The following is a 27,915-nucleotide window of genomic DNA, read 5'->3' as shown; positions in this document are numbered from 1 at the left end:
ATGCTGTACCAATGTTAATGAAGTATTACCATCAATTTAAACAGGCAGTATGGCTGATTTATAAGCCAATACGTAACCAAGTACAGCACAGCAGATGCTTAGAAAAACAAGCACGTGAAATAGGCATGACAGATATAAAAGGTTTATTAAGGGATGATTTCTGGGAGATCTCTCTCCCAGAATAGTGATATTTTAACATCCTTCCCTGAACACAAACATGGATAACAAACTAAACTTGTCTCGTTATTCTGTGTTCTGTGCTTTGACAGAAACGACTAATGAATTTTGCACAAGAATGAAATGTTTTAACTCATACCTCTGACTGCAGTCTGCTAGGGAAAATGGTCACTTAGAATTAACTTCAGAGGAACTAATCAGAGGGATGAATCTAGTATATAATAAAAATGGTTGTCTAATCCATCATTCAGTCCAACTAATCAAAATTCTTAAAAAAATACGCCAGCATACTATCTGGCAATGCATGACAAAATAAGAAAAAAAGAAGCTGGTGGGGGGAAGCCTTCATGCCTAATTTGTCACCTAAGGCTGATGAACTCCAGTGTGAAAACTGAAGAAAATTAAATGCTAACCTATAAACATTTCAACTAGGCAAAAGTGAATACGCAGTTGGCATTTAAATTAAAAGCTCTAGTCTGCACACATCTGTCTCTTTGTTCCCTTTAAAAAGGACATTTTGCCACCAAAAAAGCCTCAGCATTATCTACTTAGTACAGGTGGTGGGTTTAGATACTATAGACTCAATTTTGACACTTAAAGCTATCGGCTCATTAAGATAGTAAAGAAGTCAAACCCATCAGAGATGAAATCCTGTCTGAGCCAATTAAGTTGGGCAAAATCACTTTTAATGTGCCCCGTGTTTTTCAGTCAGAAGCTTTATCACTACAAGTGTTCATAATGGGTTATATGAAAAACTGAGTGTTTATGAAGTTCTGTGTTTGACATAGCCCGTCCACGGCTAGCTGTGATAGCTGTGGCCCTCACCACACACAAACGTGCCAGCATCCCGCCAGCCTCCTACCTTGGCTCCATCCACACTGATAATCCGGTAGCTGCTTCTCGTGCTGTCATAGAAGTAGGAAACAGTTACGGCCTGCTTGCTCGCGGGGACCCAGTTCTTCTTTGTGCTGGGGTCAATTTGGAAGACATGGGCTCTGGTGGTGAAGATGGGCTGCTCTCTAGAATAGGGAGGGACAGGAGAAACACAGGCATGAGTCCCTGGGAGATGAAGTGTCCCAGAGGCCCCGGCTCGCCCGGCACCCAGCCTTGCGAGGCAGAGGATGCCAGCGACCGCGGCCCCATCTTGGCCATGCGATGTGACTCACAGTGTCCTGAGTCATTGCCAGAGCCCAGGAGGTGAACAGCAGCACAAGGCCATATTTTCTCCCCATGTTATATTAATTGGGTACCCCACTTTTTTCTCAAAACTGATAATACTTATTTCAAGGAAAGGACAGTCACATGCATCCTTTCTCAGTGCACAGATTTTGCTAAAGACAGAAACAACCCCCACGCGGATGCCTTTGCTCCTATCACTCATTCACGTGAGTTGCTACTTAGAGCCAGAACCTCTCTGCAGATTCCCCCACTCTAGCAGAGTAAAGGCAGGGTATAATTATTGAAATATTAAAATCCCTCTCCTCAGAATCAGACTGTTCTATGCATGTGCATGAAAACTTCACCAAATGCAAAAATAGTTAATCAATCATCTCGGGAAACAAGGGGAAAAAACACTGCCAAATCCCTGTATTGCATTTCAGTGCAACAAGCAGTATCTCTGGGTAAAATACTGCCTCTGACACCCCACTCCTCATCAACCTGCAGGTGTTTGTACACAACAAGAAGATTTCACTCATGATCAAGGGTTTTGGTTTTACCTTATACATGTGGCAATGCAAACCACATGTAAGAGCAGAGAAGACGCAGGACCAAAAGAACAAAACACAATACAAAAAAAGTCAGTTAGGTTCAAGATCAGAATAGAGACTTATTTAAAGGCCCTAAAATTAAATCCACTGCAAATTATAACTTTAATCCAAATTTAGAAGTGGAAGTGACCTGCAAGTCAAGACTATGGTGTTTATAAATATGTTTTTGTGCTTTTAGTTCTTGAAAGCTACAGTAAATAACGGTATATATTAATTAAGTGTATCATTCGGCATATTCTTACTATGCACAAAATATTATATCATCAATAGTTCAACTTGACAGAATTATGCTAGGATTCAAAAATAATTGTATTACAATAGAGTACATCATTGTTAACTCCCCAAAATATTTAGCACATGCAAACCAAAAAGGCCGCCATACAGAACTGTGCACAAAACAAATGAGGAGAGCTAGGTGAAAGGCCAAAAATCTCCCTCTCTCATCTATTATTCTTTTCTATTTGTATAAAGAATTCTTTTCTATTATTCTCAGTCCTGGAGTTTTGGAATTATGTTTTTATTAATGTTTCTATAATCTTCAACTCCTTTTATATCCACCTCTGTGTTTTTAGAATATAACAACTTCAGGGACTGTATGTAGGAACTGTATACAACATCAAGCACAATCTTAACTGTTAAATGCTGCTATATTACAAGTAATTAAAAAGCAATCACACCAAAAATCGATATTAAAATTAAGGAGACTAAATTTACTAGTATTAAACAGATGAAGCAATCTAACTGTTTGATTAGCTCAGGAAAGATGGTGGGATCTTGCAAAGCCCAATAAGGCCTAAGAAAGGAGAAAATGAAACTGTTTTTTTTTCCCTTTCAAGACATATGCGAAGTTTTACATTTTCCAGGGGCTGACAAGCAAGTTTCTGGATAGACAGCTGTGCTGAACTCAGTAAAACACTTCTATGAAATAAATTTAAAATATAACAGGACTGTCATGTTACAGCTGTGGAAGAGTATCATTCACTCCAGCTCTTCCTCATCAGCAGCTCACTGAATCTGACTCTCATTTCATACACTAAAATCACAGAATCACAGAAGGGTTGAGGCGGAAGGGACCTCTGGAGATCATCTAGTCCAATCCCCCTGCTCAAGCAGGGTCACCTAGAGCACGTTGCCCCGGTGCAGTCCTCAGCTAGGAAAAAAAGGGTAGGTCTTTGTATCATTTTTTAAATATTTCAATCATACATTACAAAGGATTAGCAGTGTGAAGCCCAAGAAGGTCACGTTTTTATGAAGCAAGTAAAAGCAACTGAACTTTCTGCTTCCCTTCCCATAAAATGCATGGAAGTGTCACCTGAGTGACAGTGGTTTATTTGCAGTAAGGAATGCAGGGGAGTTTCCCCCAAGCTACTTACTCTTTTACTCTAAAAATATATACATTCTGTGAGTGGAGCTAAGTAAAAGGAGAATTTCTCCTTTTACTTAGCTTTGAGTTTTTAGTGGATTCTATTAATAATTGTTTTTTGCTAATGCTAATACGACCTATATATTTCAGGCCTAACTTTCAAAAGTTTCAGATTTTTCCTTCCTGAAAGCTCATCCCACAACAATTGCATTTCTGTTAAGACATCTTAGCAATGCCAGAAAACAACGTTTGAAATTTTGCCTGGCCTCTCTGCAGCAGTGGCAGTAACCATATAAAGCAAATCTGGATATAATGAAAGCAGGATGAAGTGAAAAACAAAAAACCTCCATTTTTTCCAGAAGTCTTACAGCAACTTACTGTCAACATGAGCTGTATACCTGCATCCAAGTAGCTAAATTAATGGAAAATAAAGTTCAGGTCTTGAAATACCCATCTAACCATTCATTTGTGACTTTTGTTAAAAACTAAAGGCAAAACTTGACTGCGTTTCTAACCCTTATGATTATTAAAACAAACAAGAAAAGCACACTTTGTCTTCCTAGGTGCAAACAGCAGCCCTATTGGTCATGCAGTTTGCTAGTTGATATGCTATTACAAAAAAAAAAAGGTGTTAAGTGTTTTAACACATCCAAGATAAGTCATCTATTGACCTATAATTGAGTCCCCAGTGCGGACAGGCCAGTTGGTTGCTCTTCATCCACCCCTCTGGCCTTTCTGCCAGGGTCAGCTCTAGAGGAAATCGAGGCCCATGACAGATTTTTGACTTGTGGGAACAGACAAAGCCTCCATGAGATGCACCCTCCCATAAGGATGGTCCAGCTTTGGCTTGTAGTAATTAAGACGAGGCATTTTGGCGCAACGATCCTCTGGCCATGTGTCTCCTGCTCACAGCCCACTCCTGCTCTGTCCCATCGTTGCTGCCGAATTCACTCGCCGGTCTGCGCCCAGCTTCTCCCCAAGAAATGCAAACCCCTGAGCACGGCCCGTGAGCCCAGCATGGCCAGAGATGGGACGAAAGCTCACTTTCCAAATCGCCAGTCTGGATTTGCAAATCCAGCAGTTTTGCTACTAATGAGCTCCAGTGGCCCAACTTTTAATCTGGGGGATAAATGTCTGCATTCGGGGGCTCCCAAACTCTTCTGACCAGTGAAGCACATACATGCAACTATAAAACTGTAGCATTCTATCTTCAGTTGAAACACTGTCAATTATATACTTTTACAACACTTACCACGGCCTGATAGACCTCCAAATTGAGATTATTAATCACTTGCAACTTTTGACATTAAAGAAAGCATTTCACTAACAGAGGAATTATTTCATTTTCCAGGATTTCTCTCCTTTTTGTTTTATCAGAGATTTATCAAGTTTTACATCTAAAAAAACCCAACATTACTAACTTGAAATTCTTGTAGCACATCCTGTGTTATCTGATGTCTGAGCTCCTGTAATCTGGTGATTATGTGTAATTGTCAGTTTTACTGGGGAGGCAGGGAGTAATATCATTTCTAGCTACCAGAGTTGTGGAAGCTGTAAATCAGAAGACAAAGAGAATTTATGAATGTTTAAAATCTCATGTATTTTAACCAAAGTTGTTAATGATTGATTAAATACATTTCTCTTAAAAAAAAATTTTTTTTAATTAATTTGACAGTAACATCCAATGTTTAAAGTAAAACTACTGGAAATTAGCAAATGGAGACCTAAACTATAGTTAACAGTTATAGTTCTTTGTTTAATAATGCAGATTAAGACAGAAAATACACTTTGATGAGTTTTGGTGGTGAGAGGCGTTTCTGTGACCAGCATGTTTTATAAATACAATTATAATTTTCAAGCCACGGTTTTGTGCGTCTTTGTTAACTTCTAACTTCCATCCTCATGTCATTTGAGACAAATCTCAAGTAAAAAGAAATAATTCTCTATTAATTAAGAAATATGTTGTTAACCTTTTCCTAAGGATTAAAAAACCCTAAGACTCTAAAGCTAATGAACTACATCCACAGCTGTGAGAGATACATTATCGCTTTCTGATTAATATATAACCATGCCAAATTTTACGAGCGTATAACTAGCTGTACTACAAACCACATGTTTTATATTGCTATTCCTAATCAACAGGAACAGGCTTTCTCTTATGAAAAGTTCAAATTATTTAATTCAAAGTTCCTTGTTTAATATTTGAATCACGGATGTAACCAGTGATTTAAATCACTTGAGCTGTAAGCTATCTTTGCTGATTTTAAGCCAGCACTGTAATGTCTGCAAGCTTTGGGATCTCTGCGGCCGATGGAGTTATGGCTTGGAAAGCTCCAGGCCGGCCACTGTGCGGGATCTCGCTGTCGGCTGAGCCCATGTGACGCGCAGGGGCTGCTCACAGCCACCCACTGCTCTGGAACAAGGCCTTGAGTACAGAAACATTCACGGTTTTGAGCAACTTTTTGGTAATAAGTGCAATATCATGACTCGAGGACTTGCCTACAGGTAAGGACGTGGGTTCATTTAAATACGCTAAGAGCTAAATGCATGTCGGGTGGCCGCCCTGTTGGCTGAACAACAAATAAAAAGAACTAAGCAGCTCCTTTACTTGTTGTAGTATCTGGAATGACAGATATTTGTGACAGAAATTTTGCCTGGTATTATAGTGGAAACACAAATATTATTTGCACATTTTGTGAAAAGCTTCCAATGCATCACATACAATGTTACATTAAAAGAATTCTCAGGTTTCTGAGGATTATTTGTGCTATCCCTACACTGACAAGAGAGAGAGCTTTGCATTAACAGTCTAATCTGTCAATCTAAATAAAGATATTCTTCCAAAATATGTCCTCATATAACTGACATTTGGTACAGGATGCACATGCCTCTAAACAGTGCATCAGGGTAATTTTTGGAATGTGGCACTTCCTGCTACAGGCCATCTTCATGCACACACTGATATTTATCCTACCTGACAGCGCCAAAAGATCTGCAGTGATTTGCTATAGTAAGTATTAGATAAGGAGGATCTCCCAAGAAAGAAAAAGAGTACTAGCACAAAATCCTAGACTGTGACATAGCCCTCCCCATCATTGCAGCCACGCGTCATGATACAAAGATTTGCACTTGCTAAATGCAATATGATAAACATGGTGTCAAAAGTTATTTGGATCAAGCATTGCCACACTGGCAGCACTATAAACAAAAAGAACAAACCTTAGATGTGTACATTAGTCTAATTTGGAGTGCCAAATGTATTTATGGTAGTCTAAAAATAAACAACACTGCTAGAAAGGAAAGCGTTGTTTCCATATTACCCCTCCCCAGCTTTAGCTAGCAGCATGCACAGATCTCCCCCCCAGCGCCCTGATGGCCGTGTCGCTCCCTGCATGCGACCAAGGTCCTGACACCAGCCCAAAAGCCGCCGGGACCTTCTCATGCCTCTGACTTCCAACAAACGCGTGCACAGCTCCAAAAGCTAACGGCACATTAGTGAGCCAAGCGCACAGCTTCGGTCCCAAATAAATCAGAACAAGCGTGTCTTATAGCTTGAAGGCTACAAGCTCTGCAGTCACCTCTCCTCGGCTCTCAGAGGAGACGATCCAGATGCCACCCAGCAGCGAGGACCCTCGCGGGCAGTGAGATTTTTCTTATGTTTGAAATATTCATCTGCGTGAAAGTCCAGACAAATAATGATTCCTGAAAAATGACTTGTAAAAATACCACTTCACCTATCCAAGCAAAACTCATCTGTTCACACACGCATGTCTCAAACTTAAAACAAACAAACAACCTGCCCCATTCTCCAAACCCACCCAAACCACCAAAAGCAAAGTAAAGGCACAGCTCTAAAGAAGTACATGGCCCCTCCTTAGGGAAAAATTACACTTCATGTTATCCCACACGGTAATCAGCATGCTGGCTGAAGTTTATCCACAAAAATGAATCTTTGCTCAAAACAAAAGAGCTAATCAGCTGTCCCTCAGCCTGCCGACTACACGTACTGAAGGTTCTTGGCTTTGTATCAAATCTTTTCACAAAGCGGAAAAACGCATGAATTACCCTCCAACTGATGAATAAGAGCAGCGCTTAGAGGACCCGCTCCTAATCTCACCTCCGGAGAAGCCAAGACGTGCAAACCGCTCTTGTGCTTGTCGCAAAGGAGGCAAGCGCAGGTGTGTCAGGCTGAAGCTCTGCGGCGCCGGGACCTCAGCGCGTGCCGCAGGCCAGCACGTGGCTCGGCGCCGGAGCCCGGACGGGCAGCACGGGCCCGGGCGGCACGAGCCGCGGGGACGGGCACCGCAGCGCCTTGGGGGCTCCCGGGGCAGGGCCATGAGAGCTCACGCGTGGAGCTAGCGTGTGGACAAGGTGTGCAGGCAGGGCAGTGGCTGTCTACCTTAAGTTAAATATATAGGTAGCAAGCTAGGGAGTTGTTTTGTTTTTTTTTTAAATAAAGCTGATTTTGCACCTTTCTGAGACTCAGCTGTCCAAAATCGAAATAGATTTGCGTGTACTATCCATGAAAAGGCAGCTAGGCTTTCTAGGCATTCATTGCCACTGTCACGCAGAGCAGCACGGGGCTGCAGAGTGGCAAACAAATCCCACGCGCTTTACAGATGTGACAGCCACAAACCGACATTACGGAAGGAGGCAGCTTGCTACCTTCCCAAACTGGTACACGCTAATTAATTTGGGTCAGTGGGATTGCATCAGATCCAACAGGCAAGTCGGAGTGTCGGCCGCCAGCCTGCACAGCGATCAGAAGGGAAGAGCTTGTGTCAGCTCACAAGACTGCGAAATTCATAGCGTGAGGGAAGCAGGTGGGTAATGGCTCCATTTTACACCTGAGGCAACTGCCGCGGAGAGCAGGACGGCATCCCGGCTAACAGAGCCAGCAGCAAACCTGGAAATAAAATCAAATCGCCTCACTGCTGCTGCTCCACAGCTTTGCTATCGCTAACTTGGCAGGGCAGTTTGGTATGAGACCTTCCACTCGGGGAAGTTTTGAACTATGCTAATTTAAAAGGCTCTACCAACATTCGAATATTCACCGCTCAATAAAAGAGGCTATTGTAAAAAATGAACAGCCTTCACAGACAAGAGAGAAGCTCTCAGCAATTTTAGCAGTTTCTCCCACCCGATTTGGGGGCAGGCAGGGTGCCAATCCTTGGGAAACACCCTCCCACAGGCAGGAGGAGCGGATCCAGTGGCTGGACCGCGCTGCCTAAAAGTGGCTCAGCCTCTCTGCTTTCCGCCCGCTCCGGCGTCCCGGCCGGGCTGCGAGGCCATCGCGCACCTCTCGGCCAGGTCTAATTAGCTCCTGTTTGTCCTCAGGTGCAAACAGCCCCTTTCACTCGAGTATTTCCAAAGCAGAAGTTACGTGGAAGGACGGAGAAGCAACCCGGAGCGAAGCAGGACAGAAGAGGTAGCAATGGAGCTCCGAGATGGAAAAGGGAGGCCCCAGCAGCCGTCCCACGTGAGGAGCGGAGCAGCAGGCTCAGAGCCGCAGGCTGGGCTAGCAGGAGGCCACTGCACTTGATTTTTGCATTTTTTTCTCTGTAAAAAAAATGCAGGAACCTCCTAAACTGCATTCGTTAGTACTCCAGTATCCAAACATTGCATTCGCAGGCATCTTTTTGCTGCAGGACAGAATCACAGTTACTCTGGCTGTAAAAATAGGAGTGTAAGTGGGACAACTTTTGAAAAACCCAGACTATTTGGACAGCGATTACACCATACCTAAAAAGGTGAAAACAAAAAAGAGATAAAGCTATTTTTTAAGTATATTTTACCCAGTTTCAAAGTCCCTGTTTGTGATTTTTCAGTTGCTGAAATTCATGTGTTTTGTACCCGCACCTCCACCCTCATCAGGGACCGCGATGAGGTTACCCGCTCGGAAAGCAGCTCTGCATTCAGCAGCAGTGCTAATTAAGGGCAAGGTCAGGCAACTTGTTCAAATAACCACAACCGTGATTCTCTAGTGCCTACTTTATACTACATTTGATATCAGCTCACCTGAAGAAACACGTTAAATTCTTGCCATCTTTTTAGCTCTCTTCTTTTAAAGGAATTATTATTTTAACAGACAGAATGTAATTAGCAGAAGTGTTTCTTGCATTTGTAGGAAATGTAATAGTTCTAGTTACTTAGACACAAACAATTAAGAAAAAAAGACCGAGCTAGCTAAAGAGGAACTTACTGTTAAAAGCACAGATGTTAATTAAATTCATTTTAGATTTGCAGCTGAGTCCAAAACAATAAATCTTCAGGACAAAAGCTCTCAGAGTGAAAATCATTGTAACATCTGTGCGATCTCACAATACCATTGTGCCTTTATGAAGTCAATATATAAATTAAAAGGCTTAACTTGGGCAGTGAAAAAGCTTGCACTTTACTTACTGGGCTACCTCCAGAGGCTTATTAACCTTTCAAGATATTCTATGAGTAAGACATACACAGGTGATAAGAACTGAACTGAACTAATACTTTACAGGTAAGATTGTCTATTGAAAAAAAACAAATTCAGGCTGCCAGTATGACAGATCACGAACAAAGATCATGAAAGTTTATTTTGGAGCATATGTGTGTGAAACTGGTTGTGTAACTTTGATTATTTTAGAGATTCTCCTTTAGAAGACTTTGAAAGAGGATCCATACATTTGCACCCAAGAAATGCTTACATGGCCTCTCATTTACACAGGGATAAATGCAAACCCAGTAAAACTGAGGAAAATAGATTATTGTACTCTGTTTTCCCCCTTTGCTAGGATAGATACACACTCTCCTGCCCTTAGTGACAAATGAGGCTGTATCAACGCATAAACAGACTCCCCAAAGCCTTCATATTTCTCTGGACAGCTTAAAAATTATATCTTCTGGGTTTGCCTCAGTTCCAGTAGAGTTAATGCTTTTAGTACAGCCTCCTCTGACACAAAAAAAAAGGTACTGCTTGCACTGTAATATTTCACTGACAGATTTTCATTGTAAATTGAAAGTATAAATCTTGAACTAGATAGTGCAAGTTTGTAAGAAAGCCTGAAACCAGTCTCTCTCTCTCTTTTTTGCTCTGATGCCCACACTTTCCCATCCCAATGCAAACTCAGGGCACATCCTGTCTGTTACTGCTCACTTTTTTTTTTCTCCTCTTCAGCAAAGGAGATATAAGGAGGCAGCTTGCAAATTTGAGGTACACCATGTTCCTCGAGCACCGTTCCCTGACTCATCCTCGGGGAGGGCATTTGCACAAGCAAGGTGGATAGGCCCATGGGCGCACTGAGGTCTTCATTTGCAGCTTTAAGATGCAAGAATACCCCAGACTTTATGCAGGTAAACACACGGCCATGCAGCCTGGCAGCCAATTCTGGAGGGAGTCCAAACAACAGTTTTTTGGAGCTTCCTCCAAGAAAGAGGAGCAGCATCCCCGTGGAAGGAGCTCTGGCCTGGGCAGCGCTGAGGCGCAGGACGCCCAGGCGCAGACGGTGCTGGCAGCCGAAGCAGGTCCATGCGGCCTCAGGGCGCCACAGCCCCTCGGGCAAAACACACACACTGAGCCCTCGTCATCCTCCTCCTTGATGGAGGATGTGCTGTTCTAGTGCTAGCATCGGGGAGAAACGGTCAAAGAGGAGAAAAAAAATGTAGACACAGCCTTGGAGGAAGAACGTCATGTATTGCACTTGAAAAAGATGGGGCGCATTCTTTAGCGTGTTAGTTGAGTCCTAGTTGCTAGTTGAGTCCTCTTTTTTTTTTTATTGTTATTATTATTAATCCTTTGCACTGTGTCCTTCGTGTTGCAGAAGGCAGGGGATAGTCTGAGGTTGTGTGTGCCATTTCGGGTTTATTTTAAAAAATAGAGAGGTTATATTTTGGAGAAAAGCCTCCAAATTTGATTTAAATGCATCTTGTCTACAAACATAAGATTAAAGTAAAAGATCATCTGTGTGTGTTTGTGCATGTAAGACACACCGACACCACCAGGGCAACATGTTTAGGGTTTTCTTCCCCTCCCATGTGAGAAGAATCTGAATGCCAGATGAGGTTATCTTCGCACAAACAATCTGAAAAGCTGATTTTAATCAGTAACATAATCAAGGCCTCACTATTGCGAAATAATATGATTAAACTCTCCCTTATTTCAGACACCACAGAACTAAGCAGACCCTTGGAGGAGAGTTCTTGTGTGCATTAATCCATGCATGTAATCATTGACAGGCTTGCCCATACACTATTCAAATGCTCTCCCGAGGCTTTTCTTCCACTTATACTAAAACAAAACAAAAAAAGGCAATCAGTTCAGTTTAAAGAACAAGTTGTATAACTTTTTGATCTACTGCCTGCAGGATCCAAGATGGGATCCCTCCAGCCAGGCCGTCGGGAGGAAGCACTCCGGTGTCCCTCGTGCGTGCGGGGTGCTGCTTGTGGTCACCCGAGACCCTGCCAAAACACCTGGGAGGTCTATAAACACTCGCATTTCTGAGAGGACATGAACAAGGGCGCTGACAGATGGTTTAGCACGATGACGCGCGCCTTCAGTGAAACTTGAACATGTAAAAATTAAAGGCAATTAATGAACAAACAATTTACCCCATAAAGGGTTAGGCAGCTGCAAGCAAGGCAGTGCCCACGCCAGATTTCAGGCACGTGCAGCAGCTTGCCTGTGCGGAGGGCAAGCCGGCTAGCGGCACCACAGCCAAAACCAGTGCAGCCACAGCCCAGGCCTCCTCCTGGGGCAGGCCCTCTGGGAGGCAAAAAGCACCAAATGCAGAGCCAGGAGCGCCACGGACGGGGCATCGCCAACGCAAGATGCAGATCGCAGCGCAAGCGCATCCGTGCTTGCAGCCAGGAACCCCCTGGCTGCTGCCCGGAGAAGGAGAGGTGCTAGCACACAGCTAAGCACCGCCAAAGCCAGCCTCATTCCACACTCAGTACAGTGTAAATTAGACTACCTGGAGAAAAGCTGATTTCTATGCTCTGGGAACTTTAGGAGAATAATAGCATCAACAATAATAATATTTTTGTTGCTGCTAGTACAGTCACGCAATTCTCTAAGGAACTTGGAGCCTCAGTTCTTATACCTAATATATTTACTAGCAGCCAATAAGGTTATTGGAAGACAGACAGATTTTTTTTCTGCTTCAAGTTAAAAATACAAAGGAAATTTCAAACATTTAGGAGCTAACGTTATTCAGTGATAATTTTAATCTTTAAAAATATAACACCATCTGTTGCCATCAGATCTATAGTAGGGATCTCAGAAGTGTGTATTTATTTGTTAGCATAATAAGCTGTCAGCAATGCCAGCACACAAGTGCAGATCCTCTGGTAATCTTCTGAGCTTCACGGAGAAGATTAAGCCTAAAAAACTCAGCCAATAGGTTATAAGAGAGAAACATAGTATTAAAAAAAACAAAAAAACAAAAACCCCAAAAAACTATACCAGCAATGCCACAAAACCAAACCCTGAAAACCTTCCGACTCTGCAGTAAACCTATACATATTTGCAGGTAATACAGGCAGAAACTCATCCCAGAAATTCCTGAATCCCAACGGCCACCTATTTCTGATCCCTCAGTCCTGTTCCCTGACTTCCAAAGCTCTCAACACCTCTGACCGCTAAATGCCAACACTTCCAATTTTTTTGTGGGCTATGTGAGGGTACGGGCTATGTGAGGACTTAACTTGAAGTATCATCATTTTTCATGTAATGCAGGCTACATAATTATGGTTTATAGTGCAAATAATGTGAAAAATGACATTCGTATGTTAGCAGAATCTCAAAAATTAGCGTGGGCTGGCTGAAAACTGATAGAATAAACAAAAGATCACACATTTTTTATTACAAACTTGTAAGTTTAAGTGTGGTCCAGGTAATATGTAAACCCAAATATAAAGTCCAAGTTATTTTTTGGGATATGTATTATCCATTACGAATCTAACCCAAGTTTTAAAGAGGCTAATGATTCTAAGCAGCCCAGCTAAGACACCCTCGAGGGACTAGATTTTCAGTAGCTTTCAAAAATCAGACCCCTTAGAGTGTCAGATCATTAGTAACTTAAAAATAAAAAAGCCCTGACCTTATTTCAAAAAATGATTCACTACGCCAAAAAGTCATCTGCTCACTCTTTTGAAGCCAAACAAGAAACCTTGGAAGAAAAAAATCTACTTAAATGTACGATGTTAATGATCACATTTCTTACGTTTCTAACATTTAGCTTTATGTGCCTCATATGTTAATACAACAGGGCAGCATTTAATAATATTTTTTCCCCTGTAATGCACTCTGTCCTACTGGTATTTCTTGATTGAAAGACTGCAAGTAAATCTGGCTTTGTCTTATAAAATTAAGGTCTACTAGATGTAAAAATCCAATTAGTACTTACAAAAATTAAGGTGTAACATTTCCTCAATCTCATTTACACCAATGTAGACTTTTTTTCCTTTCTGTCAAGGGCAAAGGACCCAGCTGAACAGTGTTTTTTTTCCCCATCTCATTTATGTATTGATTGTAATAAGGCCAGACAGGTAGGCCTATAAAAGTTCTGATTCTGTCAGCAGCCAAAGTTGCCAGGACTGTGAACATCGTCACTTATAGATTGATAAATGGACTACATGGACTAATTGCATTTTAGTGTCTCTGGACAGATGGCAAATCTTACAGCCATATGGTAATTATTTCCACTGCACTGAAAGTATATTAACACTTACCAAAATGTTTAAAGCACTGAGATGATCTAAAATAATTTTCCTGTGAACTCAGACAAAAACGACAAGCTTGGCCACGCCGGCGCTCTGGAGCTAAACTCCCTTTCCCATGATTCCCGGCCAGCGCAGGCTCAAGGGCCCCAGGGTGTCACGCTGCTATCGATCAAAGCGGCTGCGTGTGCTGGGTCCTCAGCTGGAGCACCACAGTGTTGTCATAGCCAGAGGACAACATGCCTCATTTTAGCTATTCTGTGTTGCCCTTATTTAGTTGCCACTATTTGCTGCTTGATGCTCCGGTTGCCCTGTGAGTTGGCAACACTGACACATTTATTTTCTTTTCCTGATTTCCCCTCCTCCCCAAATCCTTCTCCAGTCTTTGGTTTAAAAACCATTGAAATAATCATTCTTTTATTTTTAAAGGAAGCCACATACCAAGCCCTGACTCACGCAAAAGCGGCAGAGGACTGCCCAAACCAGGAGCAGTAGGGACACCTCTGGAGCAGGGCTGCCCCCAGCACGCGTTGAGCTGGCCCTGCTTCTGTCCCCAAAAGAGTGATCAGCCACATGGGGACAGAGCTGTGCCCAAGCAACCCTGGAAGGTATAATGTGTAAGTAAAGTAAATGCAAACAAAGCATTCAATGGATAATACGTCAGGCTGACACGCAACCCAGGTGACACAAGCTGCTTGTGGCTTTGTTCTTTATCGATACTTTCACTGCGGAGCTTTGAACCTTTTATGAGATTTATGCAGCTGTGAATTCACCCTTCAAAAACAACAGAAGAGTACATGCAGGAGACCTGATTCCCCTCTGAGTTACTGCTTACTTGTACCAAACGAATGTGAGCAAAATCAGCTCAATAAATTCAAACCACACTTTTTATGCTAGAACAATAAGCCATATTACACAATTCATGTGACTTTCAGTTTATTTCAGAAAAAAATTCCAAACTTCTGTGTTTTAAAATAGTATTTAAGTGCTTGTCTTGTATCATACTGCGATTTGTTTTGAGTGCGCTCTCGTAGCATGAGATTCCTGCTAGTGAAGGCAGATGTCTGCCTCTCTGGGAGAGAAGTTTATGCATCGGTTTCCCCTATTCGCTGTAAGTAAATTATAGCAAGCCAAGAGCTAGAATCTGCACTCCTCATAGTCCCTGTGATCTAAAATTAGAGCCTGGTGTTAGTATGCAGAATGGATAAACTACTCACTCAGCTATGGAGGATAAGGTGCCAAGTGGTGAGAAATTCTTACTATGCTTTTTGCAAGTTCACACTTTAGCACCCTAAGAATCAAATCGACTTGACTTGTAAGGTCTCTGTTACAGATCTCTCTAAACAGAGCTCTCTTAGGTAGCTTTACTACCTTTGAAAGGCAGCAAAAAAAATGCATTGCATTGCCTGCTTCTTGCTCCGCAGCTCCCAGTAGACAACCCGGATGCAGTAGTGTGTGTCTGTGCCCCTGCCGGCCCCCATGGCTGTCGCTGTGGGGCAGGAAGGGGCCAAAAGGAGATGGAAAAAGAGAAAAGAAAGGGAAAGCAAGAAACTTCAATCCAAGGCGCCAAGCCACCAAGTTTGGACCATTCCCATTTCATAGAAATCAGTTATTCTTTCGAGGGAGAACAGGCAACACAGAACCATCCCAAATTGCTCCCAGCAGTCATGTGTCTATTTTCTCTTCTGGCAAATAATTTAGAGGCCATTTAGTAAAGGAGTTGATGAGCATAATCTCTTTCCAGTACAGCTCTGTCATTTATGCTGATTTAATAGTTATTGGAAAACGCTGCAAATCATTGCAATGTTACTTTTATATTTCATGGTCTTGAGAAGCCTTCTAAGTCACACAATATTGCTCTACCGCCTAGAGACAACAATTCAGTTCAAAAGGCTGGAATGAAAGATGAAACAGGGAGTGCAAAGTGGATTAGATATTTTGATTCAGCTCCTAACTCTAATCCTCTAATTTGATGTTCAAAATATAAAACCTTTGGCAATTTCTCCCCTGCAGAATTTGAAATGTTACTTTCTAAATCAGTGGGGAAAAGTTCTTGCCCATAGATCTAAACAATATGTATGCAGGATTACTGCTCCGAGGCAGAAAAATCCAAAGCAGACCTTCTCTGTAGAGGAAAAAGGAGGAAACCACAGCTGCAGGAAAGGTGTTTGCAACAAGCTTCGTGAAGGAGCTCAGCCCAGCTCTGGGCCAGGCAAAGGAGGAAGTTCTTCCCACTGCCCCAAGAAAACCTGAGCCTTTGCAGAGCAATCTGGAGAGGCCAGACAGGGTGACAGAGGTTGTTGCGAGCATCAAACTGAATATGACTAAGGAAGGCCTTGAAACCTAATATATCTGCCGCATTATGCAATTTTGAAGGTCTCAGAAACCAGTTGCTCAGAAGCATCTGTGTCTAGGGAATGTCATTGAGGATCACAACATGAAGGAGCTTGTGCAAAAAACTTTAAAGACATTATTTGTCCTTCAGATCTCTCAAAAGACAAAGTGGAATTTCACATTATGCACAAAAACCCATTCGTCTGCTCCAAAACACAGAGGAAACGGAAAGAAGCACAGGGGGAAAAGGAAAAAATAAAAATAAAAAAATCACTGAGAAAGCATGGATTCATGCACACTTCTAGATCTGACTGGGAGGCAGCAAACAGCCTCCCCATCTATCCTCAAACAATTTTCCCAAACCAACAGCTCACTTTCTGGAACATGAAATCTGACCCTTGTTCCACAGCTATTGTGTTTATTTGTAACTGAGATAAGAGATTCAAGCTTTGAATTGGATTTCCTTGAATTTAGGTGGGTGTTGTACAGTGTCAAATCCCAGTTCTCAGTCAAGCCAGTTTCTGTTCGTCTAGAAAAAAGATCATAAACCAAATTAGACTCTTCTTTATGTACCAGCATTTTTAGAAGATCCCTTAAAATACAAGTTTACAAAGACCACCTTTATAAACAACAGGCAACAGAAAACAAGCTATCTCCTGTAATGGACCACATATAAATGACAGACACACAAAACCAAATAATTGTGAAAGCAGAGAGCTGTCATTGAGATATATGCTGTAAAGTTTTAAGCAACTAAATCCTGTATTGATTCACAGAAGAATAAATTTCTTCCTCTTTCAGCTGGAGGAGAGGAGATTACTATGACAAGCATTAGATTATACGTGTACATAAATAGTGTCCAAAGATGCTCTCATCTCCTCCCGGTATACCCAAGGGCAACAGCTATCCTCCCCCGCAAACACCCAGGGTCCCTGTGTCTGTGCGGCAACGTCCCGGCTGGCCGGGGAGTATTTCTGCTTCCCTGTTCCCAGCAGTTCGGACTGTGCAGAGGTGGAAGAGGTAGGGATGGCAGTATGCCACACCGCTTCCCTCCTCCCCAGAGGGGCCACGCACAGATAAATCCCAGTAAGAAACGGGGTGATGTCAAGGCAGAGACAGGGGTACAAATAAGGCACAAAAATGTAAACTCCAGAGGCATAAATGCAAGGCTCCTACGCTGCAGCCATCCTTGCATTTCTCTCTGTGAGCCACCTACTAGAATAGGGCCCCGACCTCATCTTTAGGCTTTACCATCATGGAAAGAAATAATTATAAGGTGTCAGATTTTCCCTGTGTTTCCCTCCACGCCTGGCAAAGAGCTTGAAGCCCCACAGCAGGCACCAGCCCCGGGCCCGGGGAAGGGCTCGGGCACTGACACTGTGCTCGGCCCCTCTCCAAGCATTTCTTCCCCTTCTCCAAACGCTCCCACTGACAGTTTTCAATATCACAAAACAGATCACATGTTCTCACTTAAACAACTGCAGGGAGACATTTTAGATGTGTGCGACACATTTATAGTGAGACGCCTGAACACAAAAGCACAATAAAACAGGGGAATGAAACAAAGGCAACCCCAAGGTGTTGCTGTTACAGACTACAGAGCAACCCTCCAAAAGCAAAGAGCTTGAGTCAGTCACTGCAACGTAATTAATGTGAAGGAGAGACCGCGTGCATCTTGCTGGAGAACTGTTTTCCAAAGCAAAAGCCAGCTCTAGCTACACCACCTGTCCTTCTTCCAAGGATGAAGCAATCAGTAATGAACACTGAACGTAAGACACTCACGGCTCCACATAATAAAATGAATGTTTCCTTTCAGAGCCCATGCAAGCCTTCAAGTTTACCTATATCGCTTTTTTCAAGAGTGCAGTGCTCCATATCTGATGAGCATCTACTGCAAAGTGTTAAGCAGAGACAAACAACAAGTATTTACACAGTGAGTGCTTGCACACACCGTTTCACAGTCCACAAGGAAGGATCCTCAGCACAACTAGAAGTTGCTTTAGGAAAATATATTGTACAAGAGGGCTTTATATTTTTAAATATATTCCAAAGAGACCTTTGCTGTCTTGTGGCACTGATACTAAGCCTTGCCTGCTACGGATGCAATTGCAGGGCTTCTATTATTATAATGCAAATGATGACAGAAAACAACACCTAGCAGCTCCAGAGAGCTTCTCCAGGCCCCTCAATGTGTAGGCAGGAGGGTGCAACTTCTACAGAAAATTTCTTTTTGAATTGCAGCAGCATTTGAATCTCTAAATCCTGTAGGCTGCAGTGAAAATTCCAGACAGAAATAAACAGTTTATCACTTCAGAAATGCTTACAATCTTGCATTTTGATAAGCCACGTCAAACAAATAAAATCAGACTAGTGTCTGGGGGAGGCAGCAAGGGAGGCCGAGTTACCACTGAAGTGAACATGCTTTGCACAGCAAGCAGCAGTCACTTCTGCTCACACCTTCACTGCCAGACCCTCTTTCTCCTCTGTGTCAAATCTGCTCTCTCTTCTCCATGATACAGCCACAGTTGTTTTGCAGCTAAAGCTCCTAGTCTTGCCAGCCTTCAACATGAAACCCACAAATCCAAAAACACCTACACAGCAGAGCCTACTGCTCCCATATGAGTCATTAAGCAGGCTGTCCCGCTTAGTGATGTCATCCAGCAATATCAAAATTTTTTTTTTAAAACAAATCCTGAAATGCCTAGAGCATCCATTATTTAAAATATTATCTTCATTTTAATCCCAACCCCAGTGGCAAAATTACCATTATGAAGCATTTCCAAGTGATGCAAGAGGGCCCAGCAGCCTTGCGACGTCAGTGACAAGCAAGCAGGCAGCGACTCGTGTCATACGTGAGCTCAGCACGGAGCAGCCAAGCCAGCAGCGCCGGGCAGCTCTCTCTCATAAGCAGGCAGAGAGCAGCTAGTATGTGTCATCAAAAATATAATCAAGACCAACTGCATCATCCAAGCTGATGCTGTGCATGTTGCATGAGTTCGCATTACACAATTCCTGCTCCTGCTATCTCCAGCCCGTTCTGGAGGATACGCGCTTACGGTGCCTCAGTAACCTCCCTGGACGCTAATGGCCCGTTCCCTGCCTAATTGCTCTTGCCCTTAAGAGCGCTTCTTTAATGCTCAAGCTTAAATGTTTCCTGTCTTACTTTGAAGGCAGTGCCCTTGTCTTGGCACTTTCTGAGACTTAATAACAGGATTGCCAGCTATTTACAGTGTACAGCTGAATTACTGGAGAAACACAGTTGAAATATGTTCCCCTCAGCACATTTACATCCCAAAGAGCCACCACAAAACCACAGGATAAATAAGTCACACACTGTATTTGTGGTGCCCAGAGTGCACAAACATGACTAATAGTATTCAAGGTGAAAGCAGGCAGAGCTTTGTGCAGCAGCCTTTGGGACTGAAGACCTTCCCACTCAGCACACTCCCTATCAAAAAGTCAACAGGAAAACCAGCAGCTGATTCAAGATGCCTGCACTTTCTTAAATATATTTTCATGCATGAAGCTATTTATTGTAGGTACTGCATGAATACAGCCAAACGAATGAACAAAAAGCAATGCAGAAAATCTAGATACAAAACCAGACCGATGCCCTCTACTCTGGGGTTCCCAGAAAACTCCCTGCTCTTCTCTGCCCGCTTTAGCCATACTGGGAATATGCTCAAACAGTTCAAGACATTTTGTCAGAGCTTGAACCTGTTAAAATTATTTTCAGTTAAAAGAAACAAAACATCAAATAATTCTTTTTAACATTTCAGCTGATGCTTTTGTTATCAGGAGACCTACTCACCATTTTATTTGCAAGTGGAGGAAGGGGCTTGAGGGACATTCCAACTTTGGGGAGAATATTTTATTCATAAGCTTTTTTCAAGTGATAATCAAATTAAAGTGGTAATTAATTAGGCTGGTAGCTAAAAGAAACCTGACCAGGAAGACTCTCTTAGAATTAACTTCTCTTTTTCATCACTGTTTTCCTATAGCATTGTCTATGTGAGCAAATTCTGGTGAAATTTTCACCAGAGCACTCAAACTAGTTGTGGTACTGAATGATTTTTCCTGTTGCACTTATCCCACCTCCTGTCTCTAATGGCAATCACTCATTCATCATTTCTTTCTGCCACTCTTTATTTGCTTGTCTCATCATTGTTTCCCCCCAACCCTGTATTTTCCTTGCAGCTTATTCACACTGGGGATTTTTGACCCAATTCAGTTACATGCATCTATCTGCAATGCTATGATCGTGCGAGAGGCAGTAAGGGCAATAACGGCACTTCATGGCAAGCTCAGGTGAAACAACATTAAAGGTTTGATCCCTCACCATGATGCAACCACACCAAAATCTGGAGCATAAATAAATCCTCATAACAGTTTATCTATTTTTTTCTCCTTTCAAAGTTCCCTCTCTCTAACCTTTTTAAGTTTGTTTTAACATATGAAAGGAACTATGTATATGTATAACATAGGTTTTATACATACTGCTGAGGTCAACTGAGTTTTTCCCATCCATTTCAATGGACCCAGCCTATTGCTCCAGAAATTAAAATTCTGTACACTTGACTTCTCCACTGGATATTGCACAGCCACTTACACCTGTGCACGGAGACACCGAACTCTCCAAGTCAGCAACCGTTTAGACCCATTCTGCAAAATGGGAATAGCTACATAAGAAACCAAGGATAAAGAACCAAGGCTGTAAAGAACTAAGTATATCCAGCCAACTGCCTTAAAAAAATGATGGGGTTAACAGCCTCAGTGCCTATTCAGATCGTCACCTTCGGACACCAGCACCATCACCAGTGGGATGATGCCTGGTGCAACCGGGCCTCTGAGCTCTGCCAGGAGCCAAACCAAAGCTGCCAACATTGCAGCCTCCAAAAAGGGTCCTGACCTCGCAGTACCCCCCTGGCTGCATCCAGCTGCACGCTTGCCACAGCCCTGCGCTGGGCGCTGCGTGCTCGGCAGCAAAGACGGGTGCCCTTCCTTTGGGCGTGCTGCACCGCGGCTTTCTGTTGGTCTGGAGCAGTGCGAGGACGGAGCTGCAAGCTGCCCACTGGCCCCCTGCCCTCTCCATGGCGGACAGATGGCTCGGATGGACTTCGGAGGAAGCCAGCACGAGGTTCCCATCGATTTCCACAGGAGCTGGATGACAGCCAAGGTGAATTTCCTCTGCAACACGCTGTTCCCTGCTATGGGGCTTCTTAAGCAAAGCTTATCACCATGGTATCTGAAATGCTGCTGGTACAGGAAAGGCCAATTTGAACACCGTCCAAAATTAAGGGCTTCCTATAACACTAACTTTTTTGCATCTCTTGCCTCCTTCACTTTTTTCTTTCCTCTGCCCTCCCATTTGTTTCCCTTTTACTCCCCAGAGAGCTAAAGCGGTACATTGGCCGATGGACATTGCTATTGCTAACAGCAAAAGGGAAAAGTGCAAAGTAGGCTTTCCCCATGTTCTTAAATGTCACTGTGTAATAAAAAATAGATCACTACTCTCGGAAATACAGGCCCCCAATCATACCTTCTCATGAAAACACTAGAGAGGCAGAATTTAAAAAGAAAAAAAAAATTTTAATCGTGAGTCCCATCTCCTCAAGATGTGGTTGCCTCTTTGCTTGATGCAGGCTTGGAAACTCTGCTTCTCCCACCTTCTGGGAGGATGGTGCAGGCCCGCAGCCCTCCCGGATGAGGCAGAGGTGCCTGCGTGGGCACCCCCAGTGCTCTGTCCCCGCAGACCCTGGACGGGGCGTCCTGGGCTCCTGGGGGCAGCTGAGCATCCCCTGCCTGGGCCTGCGGCAAATTTACCACAGCAGCCCCCATCGACACGGTGCAGACTCCTATCAACCAAAAGCAACACGTGCTACCAGCTAGTTCATCATTAACTTATATGGCGCACACATACACATACGTAAACACACATATGACTTTCAGGTTGGTATATGGCCTTCTCCAATACTTTCTAATGTTTGGGTGGTTGATCTTCATTTTGATATGATTTATAAAAATGGATTTCAAACTCAATTTTATTGCTAGAGGGTATTTAAATTAGTTGAATTTTAATCCAGCAGATAATACATACATAACACCTTCAGCAGCAGCGAAGTGATTTACACATCTAATCCAGACTGGATACTTGTCACATGCCTAGTAACAAGAAATATTTTGTTACAGATATGGAAATGCAAAGATACTAAAGAAATAAAAGTAGTACAAGAATGTAAGCATACAGGAAGAGGAATAAGAAGGTTGCCATTACCTCCTTAAATCATTCTAATAACTAAAATTGAAGCATCTTTATAACTGGAAAGTTAGCTTATATTGTTTAAATTGAGGTCAAATTGAATCAGATCATCGTTATTAGATTATCAGGTACAGCTCACTAAAATCCAAGCAGTCGACGAGCTAGTCATTTTCTGGGTTTTGTTAGCTCTGCAGCAGCATGAAAAGACAAATCAAGGGATGTTTTCAGACAAAGAAGTCTCCACAACTGGAAATGTGTTACATTGTGTTTTTAAAATAGCTGAAGTTTAAGCCTTAGACTATTGAGGTAACGACAGGTGTGTACAGTAGAGGAAAGTGGTGATTTAGAAAAAGATTTTTTTCCCTCCTTTAAAGTAAACATTTCTATAGCGAGATGCCAAACAATAGCTAGCCCCGAAGACAGCGGTTCTCAGCCAGCAGGAACCTTTGCGTGGCCTTTAATGGTCACTGAAGCACACTTTTTTTTTGCCTGGACACTTTTTTTTTTTTTAAATTGTTTTCACATCTACTGAATTACAGGCATTATTTTTTTTCAAACATATAAATGACTTTTGTAAAGCTTGACAATACCTCGCTGTCCAGTAAACTGAACTGAAACAACAGTTTAAATAGCTCACAGCTAATGAGCAATTTAAATAGTTTTGTCAAGGTCAAGCAGCTATATCAGGTTTCATAGTACCATTCGTCAGTGCCAAATCCATAGGCAGCATTTAAATGAATCATTAGTAATGGTCACACCCAGAATAAATAAATAAATAAATAAATAAATAAATAAAAACTATTTAAAACTCTAACAGTCAAGTTATTCTCATGATTTCTGCGAGTGTGTCCCATAGCTGATACCAAAACCTGCCCAGGAAGCAAACCTGGGATTCTTGGGACAAAATCTGTGCTTCCAGCTACACGAAGATTGAGTCCTATCATAAAATGCTTTACCAAAAGGCAAATGAGTACTAAGGTGCCCATTTCACAGACGGGAAGCGCGCACGCGCGCGCATGTGTGTGTGTGTTTTTTTAACTCATCTCACATGTTCCAAGCTCCTGCTGCACTAACGCTCTTACAAATGTACTTTGAAGTTCTTTATATCTGAAAGGCGAAAGGCAGTATAACGACACAAGACACCTGCAAAATGCACATCCAGAAAGCACACCATCTGTCCACCATACAAAGCATACAGGTGTGTACAACGCACACTGAAACCCCAGGACAGAATGATGGGAGCTTGAGTTTCCTCTCATGAACACTGCTTTAAGTCTGAAATAACTTAACTGAAGTTAAAAAAGTAAAGTCGGGGTATTGAGCCATGCAGGTCGCAATATCCTCTGCCTGCGCGATCTCCATAAGCAGCACAGGCAGGAGCTGTGCGATGCACAGGTGCAGGCAGAGCACTCCAAAGGCTTGCAGCCCTCTGCAGCCAGGCAGGACAGGTCCTCACGCAGTGTCTGACTGCTCTGAGTTGACAGCTCTGAGCTACGACAGACTGCCAAGCGGGGGGACACCATGATCTTCCACCCCGTCCTGCCCAAGGTCCAGCTGAACTTTTCAGCTATGCTGTTCTGCCAGTACAGAAACAGTTAAAAATGACGGCAGCGAAAATATTTGCATTTAGAGACACCCAAGTAAGACGATTGGGGCAAGTTTCCCTTGCACGGGTTTTCCTGTCCATCTACAGACCCAGTGAGGCAATTCTACCTCAGTCAGATTTTGATGCTTCTTTTTACAATTCCAAGGACAGTTTCTGTCTTAATTTTTTAAATGCAGGCTTACATAATTATAGAACAGATGAGCCCCTGGTAATTATGAAATGAAACACTGGGAGATACTCACTTATATCTTATTTCTCCCCCTACCTCTTTACTTCTATTCAGTACTGCTGGATATCAAATTCAGACACTCCATTGCATTTTAATTCATTATTTATCCTTATAGTCTCAAATTGTGTCACTTTGACAATAACATACACAAATCCACAGTGGGAGCTTGCACAGTTAGATGTGGCATGAGTAAGCTCAGAAATTAGAGAATGATTCTTTGCCACAGTGGGGTGAGGAGAGGCAAAGAACAGAAAAGGTGTAAGATAACATAATAGGATAAAAATAAAGCAAATTAAATGTGTGGGTTTGGAATCCCCCAAGACATCGCCTTCCATTCCGGTCGAGAGGATCTCAAATTTATATATAGTTCAAGCTGAAAGCGCAGTATTACAGTTGCTTTCCCAATATTCACAAATGGCTCTAATGCCAGCATTGGGGTTTTGTCCTTTTGCTAAAGTTAGAGGATACAGAAAACGCGCAACTGATGTTCAGCAGGACCAGAACGAGTTCTCCGACAGGCTGTCACCTGTGAGCAAAGCCCCCTTACATGTGGAAATTAAAAAAAAAAGGGGGGGGGGGATGTTTACACGCACCCGCGCCCAGGTGAGCTCGCGGCGCGCTTCGCAGAGCCGCGCCCGGACCTCCCGCCGCGCTCAGCCCCGCGCGGCCCCGCGGCCCGGCCCGGTTCTGCTCGGCTCGGCCCGGCTCGGCTCTTCCCGTCCGGGCCCCGCGAGCGCGCGAGGCGCATTTCGCCGCCGCCGCCGCGGCGCGGGACGAAGCGCTGGGGCACGGAGCGCCACGCGCGGCTACGGAGCGCCCAGCGGGCGGCCGCGGCGGCGGCGCCGGGGCGCGGGGCGGCGCCCACGCGGAGCGGGAGGCGGCGCCGGGGCGCGGCGCCCGCGCGGGGGTCGGGGCGCGGGGCCCACGCGCGGCGGGGGCGCGGGGCGCTGCTGCCCGGCGGGGGCGGGCGGACTCACCCCATGTCGCGGCACCTCTCGGCGGCGGCGGCGGCCGCGGGCGGCTCGGCGGCCGGCGGCGGCCGCGTCCCCACTTCGCACATGCGGCCCCGCTGGCCCCGGCGGCGGCGAGCAGCGGCGGTGGCGGGTCTCGGCGCGGCGGCTGCCGGCGGCGGCGGCGGCGAGGCGTCCTGCTCCTCCTCCCGCTGCCGCCTCCCCCCTTACATAACCTCCCTCCCGGGCGGCGGCGGCACGGAGCAGCCTCCCCGCGGCACCCGCCGCCCTGCGAGGCGGCGGCGCGGGGGCGGCGCGGCGGGGCGCGGGCCGGGCCCCCCGGGCGGCGGCGGCGGCGGCGGCGGCGGCGAGGAGTCACCGGGCGCCCCGCAGCCGCCCCCGCCGGCGGGGCCGCCCGCAGCGCCGAGCGGCAGGGACCCGCTGGGGGCAAGCGGCGCGGAGGAAACTTCGGGGAAGTTCGGGGCCACGGAGCCCCCGCGCCGGGAGCGGAGGGCACGCGCGGGCTCCCGTGAGGAGCGAGCCCTCTCCCCGGCTCCTCGTACTTCTGACCGGTTTTCCTAGGGAAACGGAGGCAACGTAGCGCCACGCGTGCCTGTCTCTCCGGCCATGCCGAGCAGCTTTTGAGGCGATTTCAGCCTCATCTGGGCAATGGGCTCCCCGGGGGCAAGCTCAGCCCCACAGCCCCGACCTGGCTGTGGGCCTGGCGCAGGACCGTGACCCAGCGGTGGGAGCTGCGTCAGCAGCACAAACAGGGGGACTGAGCCTCCCCCCCCCCCCCCGCTCCCCCCTAAATCTGCGCCGGGGTAGTCTCAAAGTTATTACTTCCCTGTAGGTTTCACGAAAATAAATGGCAGGATGTTTCCTTTCCACTGAGGGAAACACTGCACCGATGCGGACGAGCCATGTTACGGATGCCCAACCACAAGAGTTTCAGCAGGCACTGAAATGTCACTGAGGTGCAATCACAGGACACAAACCCCATGGAGCCACCAGCTCTGGTATTTGCGGGACTCTCTTACAGAGACACATTTACTCTCTTGGGGAGAAAAGATGCCCAATCCACATAAGAGGATTTTAACTTCTTCACCCACACAAAGGTATAATTAATATACTGCCATCAGGAGTGATTATTTTCATTTTCAAATGCTGACTTATCCTTTCTTTCAAGAAGGTTTTTAAGTTGTGGGAAAAGATTAATGTTTTCTTTCTTCAATTTTGTGTGTAATAACTGGGGTTATCCCCAGTATTACCTGGGGATCTCAGGAGAACCAACACAGAAGGAAAACTTACCCAGCAACCTAACACTTTTCAATTACAAAAAATAAGGCTGTTATTTATTCTCCCACTCTAATAGCTATTTCCTGATGTCTAGAAGACCAAAATGGGATCTCAACCCCATATACCCAAATAAAGTCCACAGACTGGGGGGAAAAAGCACGACAAATTATATATACATTTTCAGAGGGCAACAACCTCATTCTGAGCGGGGGAACAACACCTCTCCAACATACTTGCTCTCTTTGCAAGCCTACTTATACATATAGTCAAGCAGCCTGCTGTGGATTTTGAAGGGATTTAACTCCTTACCTAATTGCTGACATCTAAAGACTTTGCATGTCCTGTTCTGCCAGCCAAAAGTGAGTTTCTGTGTCTTCCTGGATAGCCATAGCCAAAGTGTTAATCCATTCACACTCATGCTGATCTTAGCCTTGAACAGTGCTTTGATATAACTTCTTCTCAGGAAAACAGTGAGGTCTAACTTTCCCTAAGGGAAAAAAATAGCAGTCTGACAATCTTTTGGAAGAATTCCCAACATAAATTGGATTATTTCAGCTCACTTTTTACAACATTTACTTCATTTTGTTGAATTACAGACAAATTCTTTTTATGGGAGAGACATTGTCTTAGTCCTCACTGATTAATTGGCTCATTTTTGTGAGTATTAGAAAATGGTGTTTTATGAACCAGTGATGTACATGACTTAAAACTATGTAACAGAATTGGATCAAAATGGAGTAATGTACTACAAGCTTTGTGATAGGAGTGAAATTGGAAATTGAAATTGCAGTTCTCCTAATGTTTTCTAATGTTTTAATCTTGTCCAAGCTAGCATTAAGGAGTGTATTTTCATCCCTAGTTACAAAAAAGGTTAGGCTTATGGAAGCATATGTAGCTGCGAATTACCATGATACGTACAGAGAAAATGTTTTGTGTATTGCTTTGGTTTACCTGCCCCTTTGTAAAGCCTGACTTACGCTCTTTTCAGAACCATCATTCAGAAAAGACAAAGTTGTGCTTCCATCTCAAGGATCCTGAGACGTTTTGTCCGAGAGAGAGCAAATTAAGCCTAGCTTCCTGGTCAAATTTGGATTTCCCTAAGCACACTCTGTCTGACATTCATTCCCTCTCTTGTTCCAGATGGCTGTCCCTTCCTCCTGGCCGTGTGTCCTCCTGGCCTTCTTCCCTCTGCCAAACAGAGGATAAGGTCCTCTTCCCCACTTCAGTCAATGGCAAA

At 44.2% G+C, this 27,915-nt stretch overlaps 1 protein-coding gene across 2 annotated transcripts in view; it reads right to left on the bottom strand.

The window, feature by feature from the left end:
* HOMER2 (homer scaffold protein 2) overlaps nt 1–25,455 on the bottom strand; it is a 60,916-nt gene extending 35,461 nt beyond the window's left edge. Inside the window, exons 1-2 of one of the 2 annotated variants that reach the window (XM_067305767.1) lie at nt 25,407–25,455; nt 1,040–1,196 (exon numbers count right to left, since the gene is read on the bottom strand). In XM_067305767.1, coding sequence (XP_067161868.1) covers nt 1,040–1,196; nt 25,407–25,411 — 162 coding nt within the window. In that variant the 5' untranslated portion in view covers nt 25,412–25,455. Of the gene's footprint in view, nt 1–1,039; nt 1,197–4,730; nt 4,766–25,406 lie in introns of those variants that run through there. The other variant, XM_013957247.2, reaches the window with a different exon arrangement.
* Between the last annotated feature and the right edge of the window lie 2,460 nt (nt 25,456–27,915).

Source organism: Apteryx mantelli, chromosome 15 (assembly GCF_036417845.1).
Source record: "Apteryx mantelli isolate bAptMan1 chromosome 15, bAptMan1.hap1, whole genome shotgun sequence".
NCBI lineage: Eukaryota > Metazoa > Chordata > Aves > Apterygiformes > Apterygidae > Apteryx > Apteryx mantelli.
The sequence above is the reverse complement of the archived record's forward strand: the minus strand, read 5'-3'. Positions and strand labels throughout refer to the sequence as shown.